Source organism: Pollachius pollachius, assembly GCF_949987615.1.
Source record: "Pollachius pollachius genome assembly, chromosome: 6".
Taxonomy (NCBI): Eukaryota; Metazoa; Chordata; class Actinopteri; order Gadiformes; family Gadidae; genus Pollachius; species Pollachius pollachius.
Window position 1 is genome coordinate 18,987,254 of NC_136939.1, and position 10,105 is coordinate 18,997,358.

The 10,105-nt window shown below is 43.1% G+C and overlaps 1 protein-coding gene across 1 annotated transcript; it reads right to left on the minus strand.

Annotated features, from left to right (window-relative positions):
* Nucleotides 1–1,313: 1,313 nt before the first annotated feature.
* On the minus strand, nt 1,314–9,540 carry cdc23 (CDC23 (cell division cycle 23, yeast, homolog)). Its single transcript, XM_079738880.1, has 16 exons — nt 9,433–9,540; nt 8,884–8,956; nt 8,559–8,696; nt 8,189–8,231; nt 7,989–8,094; nt 7,719–7,851; nt 7,184–7,361; nt 6,951–7,048; nt 6,654–6,735; nt 5,467–5,620; nt 4,824–4,943; nt 4,417–4,492; nt 4,255–4,316; nt 3,828–3,906; nt 2,196–2,315; nt 1,314–1,800 (listed from the first exon to the last, which is right to left on the minus strand). Exons 1-16 carry the CDS (start codon nt 9,537–9,539, stop codon nt 1,648–1,650), a joined length of 1,722 nt encoding a protein of 573 aa, XP_079595006.1. The 5' UTR covers nt 9,540; the 3' UTR covers nt 1,314–1,647.
* Between the last annotated feature and the right edge of the window lie 565 nt (nt 9,541–10,105).

Genomic DNA, 10,105 nt, shown 5'->3' on the forward strand with positions numbered 1-10,105 from the left:
CCGGGGCAATTCACGGAGCCTGAGGTGAATAATTGTTAATTAAATGTTTTAGTACATACTACACGTGAACACTCCAAAAATACTTTTTGTCAGGATTTATTTGTTTTTATTAGTTGTTTATTTGTTGTTATTAGCGGTCTTTTTGCGATGAAAACAATATCGAGTTTAAGATGTCAATCATGGGATATTGTCCAATATCCCGATATAGCGAACCAATCAAATTGCGCCAACTTAGGAGGTTCACGTGTAGCATATACTAACTATATATAATATCTATGTATTTATCTATGTATCTGTATAATCTGCTGAACACTCTCTTAATAGTCTCTACCCTCAAGGGTCTCAATGCGGCTTTGGTCCGTGTCTCCCCAACGTGACGTCATGCAATGCATCCTGGGGGAAATGAGAATCAATAGCAAACCGCTAAAATAGTACCTATTTTTTCGTATTGCATTCCGTTTTGTGATACCTAACAACATTAAATACAATGGATAACAGTTTAAATCTGTATAACCAGCAAGCAAATTGCACAAATTTGCTGGAAAATAAACCCTGCTAAACGGCCTTTAACCATTTTAATTGCTTATTGTATTTACAATATTACAAAAATAGATTCCTACCATTATAATTGCTTATTGTATTTACAATATTACAATAATAGATTCCTTATGAAATCAATCAAAATATATCTATTAAACCATCTAATCAGTCAATTAACATTTAACATTACAAATAAAAATCAACAATTAATACACACATATTTAACTTAAGTTAAAGGATGGCTGTAACACTGGCCTGTAATCAAATACAAGTAAAGGCTGGAGCTGCAGTTATTCTTGAAGAGCGCTATATTTACCATTCGACCAATTTCAATTGTTCTTTTTCCAAAACATCTTGAGATAAACATTTGTTTTATATTCACAGAAAACAAAAGCCTGGTTTACTTTATTCAGGCCAGTCTTTGCTTCTCCAATATGGCAGCCCAACTGATGCACAAACCCACGGGCTAAGTGGCATCTATGTACTTTGCTGTGACCACATGCAACAAATGCCCACCTGAAGGTCGGATAAATGACCAATATGGGACCTCTTATACTGCCCATACCTGCACAGGTGCACCGCATCATCTGGCAACCCTCAACTGTGCCCACCTGGTGCAAGGAGCCAGTGTTGAAAGCATGGTGAGACTATTACCGCAACTACACTTTATTAAATTATTTAAATGAAACACATTTGCCACAACTGCATTCTCTAAAAGTATTTATTCACATTAGAAAACAAAACCACACACTTGGTAAATCCTGTTACCACGCAATCCAGGATCCTTGGTTAAAAAAACATGCAATGGAATATTTGCATATTTACATTAATTTACAATATGAAGACTCGTTATACCTTATTGTGAGAGGGCCATAAAAATGCAACTATACTAATTTTAGCTAAAACAATCTTATTTATATATTTTCCAGTTTTTTTTAAACAGATTTGACATACAAGGCACAAAATCAGATAAATACATTTTTATTGATTGCCAATTTGTGATCAAATTCAAATGTAATATTTGAGTAGAGCTGTGTTGGTGATCTTAATATTCCTCACAGTACTACTTGTTTTGAACACGTGAGGTGAACGAGTCTGAGGAGAGAGTCATGGCGTAAAGGAGGACAGGTTAAGCGGTGACACTCTCTTGATCGGAGTGTTGTTGTCCGAGAGCGAGACAAACAGTTCTCCAGACGGCGTCTCCGTCTGGTCCCGGACCTGGGAGATCTGCCTGAGGAGAGCCTTTCCTTCCTCCCGCGCCTAAGGACCAACACACAGGTGTGCATTCATGTTATACATTTGACCTTTACTGCTGTCTTCTGTCAGATGCTTTTATCCCAAGCCATTTCCACTGAGTTACATGATACTGATACATTCAATGTCATTGAGGAGCAGGTGAGGATTCAAAGGCCGCCAGTTCGACTCGCAGAACCTTTAAGCTGCGGGTCGAACACCCTTACCACCACACACTATACTTTTAAAATTCATATAATTTTTTATGCAACTGATTTTTTTTTTATATTTAGTGCATTCAATTGTAAACGCGAGTAAGATTCCTAGAATGTATAACCAACAAAGCCGATTCCGATGATGTTTCCGATGTAGCCTTGAGCCCCGTGCTCTGACTGGTGGGAGTGGGCGGTCAGGTGACTCACGTCGTTGTAGTCGCAGCAGCGCTGGGCGCAGAGGGACGCCTCGTCGTACAGCTTGTTCTTGAAGTAGTACTGGCCCAGGTAGCGCAGCGCCGTGCTGACCTCCACGTGCTCCAGCTGCTCCTGTACACCAGGACACCAGACCAGAGGGTTAGGGTCTGTGTTGGTCACACACACCTCAGTATATACAAGAGTCCTCTCGGATCCAGCTGTCCCACCAGGTTACGGCAGAACCTCTTGGTGGTACCGGCACAGAGCCTGGGCTGGTACCACCATAACCCTGATGAGCCAGTGGGCCCACTGGCTCAGATGGAATTCAAACACTATGAGATCTCTTTTTTTAGGGAAGAGGGGGGCGTGTTATCCCAATGGTTTAACTCCACTACTTTATGATACTTTTTTAGCACCGTCGTTGTGTAACTGCTATGAGCGTTATAATAACACACCCCGTAGCGTTTTACCAACACACATGTCCACACAAACCGCCCCTTGGCAGTGACGTCGGACTACCTCAAAAAAGGTAGTCGGACTTCAAGACATAATGCCACCTGCGTTAAGCAGAGTTGACTGTTGGGTGTTTGGGGAGAATGGCAAAAACATAGGAAATTTACAAAAAAAAACTAAATTGGGGACTTTCGTTAACTGATAAAATGGCAAGACCATATAAGACAAATGACCATGTTTAAAACCAAAGGCTCTCAAGGGACTGAGTTACGCCGTGTGAACAAGCCTTATACAAAGTAAAGCCTTGTTTACGTGCTTATTCACACAAGTAAACAAGGCTTGCAGAAGGGGTTTTTAAAAGTGTTCCTACAATGGCTAGTCGCACAGTGTTGATTTAAAATGACGCTTTGAACAGTTTACTACTGCTGATTTCTGTTTGTTTGCATATTAGGCGCTTCCAGGAACATGATTGGATGAAGCGAAAAAGAGAAAACTTCACCAAGATTTGAACTCATTTGACATCAGACTATAGTTTCCCAGTAGTACTTCAAGTCTAATTTGTAAGACTAAAATGTGTAATCTCCAGTGAGATGATCAGTTCCCCTCCATTTCTGTGTTTGTCACATTCCTCGGTATGCGGTACAATGAAATGACAGTGGGTTGAAGTTCTGTATTGGTCAGTGTATACAAGTGTTGTTCCAAGTAAAATGGCAGTGAAATAGACGTCTCAGGACATTAGAGACGGTTGCAGAAGCAAAGTTCCATTCTAAATACATCACTTATCAGTGATTTAGCAGACAAAGACCATTATAGGTCCATAAAGTAATTTTAAATGGATTTTGAATAGCACTAAAGTACTAAAGTAGTTAAGAAACTACTACTTTAACATCTTACTGGCTCCAATTTTTTTGGAAAAAAAAAAAAGGATCATGGGTTTGTTCTTTTTAGTTACTTTATTTGAGCCACTTATCTAAAGTGGGATTTCAGATGCGTGTTATTTAGAAAGGGCATGGGGATGAGGTAATCTACAGGATGCTGACAGATAAGACTGAGATTAGGGACCGAGCCCAGTGCATTGTGGCTGGGAGTCAGACACTTTACCCATGACTCTATCCCAACCCTGACCCACAGGACGGATGGTGTGTTTGTGAAGCGTGTGACGATGAGGACGATGTGTTGGCAGTAGCTCACCCCACAGGAGAAGATTTCTTGGATGTAGATGATGTAGGACTGGGCCGCTTCGTCAGTCTCAGTCAGCTGTTCTTGGAGCCTGTCGACCGAGAGAGGGGAATGGTTAAGACAGAAACCGAACATGAAAATGTTTAGTTGGTTTACTTACCCGCATATTTCCACATTAATAAGCACTGTAAATACTGTGGTCTTATTTTTCATCAAAATGGAATCACCATTAAATCCTCAAAGTTCAGAAGTATTTGTGGTCGTGTCATCGAGTGCCAAGTGTGCAGAGCAGACGTTTGAACCAATAGGAACAACGGTAGGACCTCCTCTTCACAGCAATAGGCACTTGCAAAATCCAATCCACAAGAACCAATTCACATGCCATATTGTGTCTTTTGAATGTGGCACGTTTCAAATATCAGCAAGAGTCACTACTTACTTAGCAAGTTTGAGAAGCGCCATCTTCTCCACGTCCCCCACGGAGAACGCCCTCCAATAACACTGGACGGACAAGGTCAGAGGTCAAATAGTGGCATATAACCTTTAATCCTTAAGTTTCACAAAGAGAAGAAGCAGAAGGAGCGCTCGTGCGCAGTGTTACCTTTTTGGCCTCTACTTGTTGCGATAACTTCTCGTAGCACTCACCCAGGGCGACCAACATACGTGAGTCATTGGGCCTGTACACACAGACACACCAGGATATGGTCAGGGGACACGCTCAATACGTCAATGTAAGGGCCCCTGTTTGACCCTCAGGTGTGACGCTGATCATCCATTGAATCAGCCTACCAGTAGGTACGGCCCACTGTGTAGGCTGATGTACCATACATCTGGTTGGACCTTTCACTAAAGGGAAGACCCTGCAATGGCTTCTTTGAGAGAGAAAAAAAACACAGCTGGTGGCGCTTTAATGTTCCGAATATTGCCACGCTTCAATAAATGAATTGTATCTATTTATAGACTATGGAAACATGATGGGTGCGGTTGGTTTGTGTGCACAGGACGGACCGTAGCTGGTGGGCCTTGCGGTAGTAGTACAGACAGTAGAAGGGCATCTTGAGGATCTCGTAGGTCTGGCCCAGGCCATACCACGCGCGGTAGTCCCGCTTGTTCACCTCGATGGCGTGTCTGTTGGAAGAGGAGAGCCACCATATTGACCACATATCATCCCCCCCCCCCCGGAAATGTGGCTGGCTGGCTTATTACCCCTTCATGAACAATTATGCATTTCCGGTCTTCTCGACATTCTAGAATTGGCTGAAATATATATCTTTAAGACTAAGCTTTACTAGTGGGGGAATGGTGGACATGTAAGATTGCAGTTAGTTTTGTTACGCTAGGCACATGGAGAGCATGCAGGCATGCAGAAGTCGATGCTAAGCTATAAAACTGTACGCTTGCCGTATAACATACTAATCTACGTAACTACGCCTGGATAATAAAGATGCTAAGCTACCCTCATATAGACCTGGATTAAGAAGATGCTAAGGTACATACCTCTAGGCTTGCAGTAGAAGATGCTACGGTTCATACCTCTAGGCTTGCAGTAGAAGATGCTATGGTTCATACCTCTAGGCTTGCAGTAGAAGATGCTACGATCCATACCTCTAGGCTTGCAGTAGCTAGTATAGTAATATAGTAAGCTACATACCTGTAGGCCTGAATGGCGGCAGAAGTGTTCTTCATCTCCATGTACTCGTGGCCCATGAGGGTCCAGGCCCCCAGGCAGCGTGGGTTCAGCTTGAGGGCCCGCTGGAAGTACAGCGCCGCCTTCTCATGCTGGGATCGCAAGCTGTAGTAGTTACCTATGGATGAACCCTGACAGTTAGCGCCAAGCATTAGCAGCTGTTTACCTACAAACGGACACTGCTAGCACCTAGAATAAGCAGTGAGCTAGCTATAGACAATCAACCCGTTAGCTTTTATGAACAGTTAAGTTACCTGAAACTAGCATTACCAGCTACTAACCTGAACAAACCACTAGCAGAATTAGCATTAAATCAGAAGTACACCATTACCACCTAGTATAAGCAGCACCATAGCTACCTGCACACAGGCAGACATTAGCACTTAGCATTAGCACTGGAGTTTGGGTAAGTCCCTAGGGTTAGCAGGAAGGCTCTAGCACAGAGGGATTTAATGATCAGGACACAATGAGACCCCAAATGAGACTCTAATAATTCAATTACCATTGACTGACTGAGACCTTCAGACAGCGGATGTATGTCTGTGTTTACTCACAAGCAGTGGCTTGTTTACAACAGTTTGTTTACCACAGTTCTTGGAATGCACTTCTGCCCTATGGCATTCAGAAAACACATTCAGTTTTCCAAAAGCCCCGAATTGCCTTTTAAAAACAGGGTTTTGAATGCTTTGCGCAATTCTAGGCATTTGAAACCTTTTGAGTCCACTCATGTCGTCCCTGTGGTGTACTACCAAGCTTTCTGGGAAACCGTTCGATTAACTCAAAATCGCTTGTAGGGGCCATCTAGAAAACACTTAAAAGCCACAGTTATAAATAATTATGAAAGACTCATGGCACAGTCTTGGAAATGCCACAGTTGGATCCGTGATTAGACGACTATGCAAATGTCCCCCCGTGGAGAAAACGGGCACTTTGTTCAAGCAGAGTGTTGAACAGAGTGCAGGCAGTGGGTGCGGGCAACATTTGGCGCGTGTTCGCACAGACGGTGACAGAACACGGCGTGACAGAGTCACTGCGACATTCGGGCGCTTCGTTGAGTGTGTGAGTGCGTGTGTGTTTGTGTGCGTCGCATCACGCGGCCCAAAGGAGGAACACGGGTAGTCGTTCAGGCGGCGTGCGGCCTCAGCACCCACCAATGACGCAGCAGGTCTCCACGCGGTACTTGTCGATCTCCACCAGGTTGTGGGCCAGGTAGCTGAGCTCCGGCTTCATGCTCTGCGGAGGAAAAGGGGCAGAGCTTTACCCCTCTGCTGGTGGAGCCCGAGGACAGGTAGAGACACTAAGCAAGAACAGACAGCGCCTGTTCTGTGGCCAAGATAGTAGACACTGTGAGAGGGCATTTGTGTTGTCCGCAGTGGGAAATGTAGTATAAAATCCCCATCACATGTAAACTATCTACACTACGACAGGTAGCGGTCTAGCTGACTCACCTTGACGTAGAGCAGGTTGGAGAAGGTGTCCATGTTCTCGATGCGGTACGGATCCTGTTCCCTCAGCTCATTGAACAGAGCCAGGGCCTGATCAATGTCTGAAACACAATACCACGATAGCCGTGTCATGAACTGCAAAGGAAACAACTTCAACCGAAACATACGCAAACCTCATGGCTTCGGTAAAGCTCCCCACCCCAACCCAACAAGGTGCGAAGATGGGAAAGACCGACCTCTGATGTTGTGGTATGCCACAGCGATCTGGGAGATGATGTAGGTGCTCTTGGAGAAGCCGGCCTCGATGAGACTCTGGTACTTCTGCAGGGCTCCAGGGATCATCTGCAGCTCTGTGTAGATGTGGGCCATGAAGAAGTCCTTGATCCAGCAGCTCGGTAGAGACAGGGACTTCAGCTGCGGGAAGGGGGAGGCCACGGCTGATTGGCTAACAGGGACAATGGCTGTACACAACAGTAAAAGCGGCCGGTCTGAACTGTTGCCTTTAGATGCAAGGCATTGGTTGAGTAAAAAGGGGGAGATTGCCCTAATACAAAACAATTCAGTAAAACTAATACCAATCATTTTAAACACTTGTTTTGTTAATAATCGACTCTATGCTCGTTAATCTCTTATAATACCTTGCTTTATAAATCAAATGTATTATTTTAACATCCAATTATTTATAATTGGATGCCGTTTGGAAATAGTTCATTAACATAGGCATGTGTAATTACTAATGTTTAAAGCAATTGGAAACTGAGCAGCCGGTACCATTTCAATGTTGGTGACCAGGTTGCAGAGCTCCAGCCAGGCTCCCCAGTGGAGAGGCAGGGTGTGGGTTGCCTCCACAAACACCTCCACCGCCTCCTTCAACAGGTCAAGCTTCCGTAGCACCACACCATATCTGTTCACGTATACATGGAACACAATTAGAAGCCTTCTCCAGCACTCATGCAGGTCATGTTTAAACTGATGAAAGTAAGACGGTCATTTTGAACAATGTACTGCATTTTTTAAGTGTGTGTGCGTGCATGCTCCTACAGGTAGAGGGTGAACCCGTCCAGCTCTCCGGCTCTATGCTTCTTGCTGAGTTCCACACGGAGCTCCCGGAGAGCCTCGTTACGCACCTGGCCCTTTTCTAGGGGCCCTGGAGAAAAGCACACACACAAAATAGCAGGCCAGTCCAGTTCATAACATACTACTTCCAGTATGCTATATTACTGTTCCAGACGGGGTCTCACCCAGACTGTCCACGGTCTCGTCGTCTTTCTTCTTCTCCCCGGACTGTTGGGTTCATGAAGAAAGGTGATCGAGTGAAGGTTGACGTTGTGAATTACGACACATAAATAGACGGACACCACTGGAATTCTTTCGATGGCAGTCAGAGAAGTAGGATGATAAGTGAACCAACAGGCACACTATAATTCTTACATTTAAATCACTCTCCCTCAAAGCTCAATAACTTTTTAATAGCACTCAATAACGTTGAACGTTAAAATATATGCAATCAGCATTTCATTGCATGATCATCACTTCAGGTAATGAACTTAATAGAACAAAAAGTCACGCAAAATTGAATGTGAAAAGCATCAGAGCTATATATTCTCTTACCAGATAGCGCGAGTACATGTAGAGAAAGTAGGCCTTTTTGCTGTGACAGCCGCGCAGAAAGTAAGCAGCGCGGTCATATTCCTTGAGGTCAAAGTACGACTTAGCCAGGGCGAAAGCATCTAGGTCTTGAACATCTTCCTAATGTGTGAGACAAAGAAAGCAGCATTTTCTTACAACCTGAAACACTGACTGCAGGAGCCTGTGTTATTATGTATGTATGTATGTATGTATGTATGTATGTATGTATGTATGTATGTATGTATGTATGTATATATATATATATATATATATATATCAGATGAAATAAACCTGGTTGCATACAAACCTCACTAACGAGATGCGATGGGGGTAATTCATCCTTTGGAAGAGGGTCCAAGGCAAAAGCCAATTCCGAAGCCCTAAAATAGAAGATACAGACAGCGCCACATGTCATTATTGACATATCCGGAGGGAATTGCTTTAGTGTTTAACGTTAATGTCTTGTATAGAGCTCTCGAGGTCATGTATAAAACCTTGAATGTGTGACAGGAATACCCCAACCTAAAAAAGAAGCTAACGGTAGATTGTCCCACAGCGTCTTATATTCCAGTTGGGTTCAGAATTGGAAAAGCTTGTAAATTAAATCGCAGTAGATGGTTAATTTGTGTGTGCGTGTGTTCCATCATTTTCTCAACCTTCAATATATCCACGACCGAGTCTCAGGTTCTACTATTGCAACACATAGATTATGTCTTCATCATAACAGAAACCTGTTCAATGGCATGGATTTGTTGTTAGCCCATGCTAATCAGACATGGACCTACTGCGCCTAATTAACGTTACTGCATTATAAAAATAAAGATACTTTTTCTTTCTAAACGTTAATCACACGTACCACTTCACGCTGTGTACAAGTCCTCTCTCTTTGCAGAGCAATATCACAGATATTAGTTGTTTTTTGATTTGCACCAAGTCTCCAAACTCACTGCAGAGAGCCGCCATTTTCAAATTTGGCGTCTGATGAACGGAAGTCCCGCCCCTAGAAGACAAAAAGAGGGCGGTCACTGTTGCGCTCTACAGGAACGTAAATGTGACGATTTCCTTTGACATAAAAATTATATATATATAAAAAAAAGATTACTGAAATATAATATAAAAATATGTATAAATAAAAACTTAACATGAAGCACCATTTCTAAAGATACACCAGACACCAGTTATTACAAAGGGAAAAAGAAGGTGGGTTATTAAACATGATGTAGGCCTACAGTAGGCTACATGATATTTTTGTCAATTAATGTTTCCTTGCAAGGTGCAGGCCAAGAATTGGTTTAACCCTGTTTTCTAATGGTTTAACCGTAATAATGAATGAAGTATAGAACAATCCCTGCCTTGAAACCTTATATAATTTACTCGTGGGAAATTGCAATAACAATTTTGAGTAGAGTATGAGTAGAGGTCGTAACAGGAGTCCACAGCCGCTATTTTACATAATACACGTTACGCCGTAGGTCACGAACAATACCGAGCAGAGCCGGCAGGTGGCACATAAGATCTGTATTCGCTTC

What these genes read in the sequence shown, in the direction of transcription:
- cdc23 (XM_079738880.1), bottom strand. Translation starts at nt 9,539, where the DNA reads ATGGCGGCTCTCTGCAGTGAGTTTGGAGACTTGGTGCAAATCAAAAAA. An exon ending in GACGGGTTCACCCTCTACCT is followed by an intron (nt 7,852 to 7,988) that starts GTAGGAGCATGC and finishes ATACGTGAACAG; the next exon opens with ATATGGTGTGGTGCTACGGA. An exon ending in CGCAAGGCCCACCAGCTACG is followed by an intron (nt 4,493 to 4,823) that starts GTCCGTCCTGTG and finishes CTGTGTGTACAG; the next exon opens with GCCCAATGACTCACGTATGT.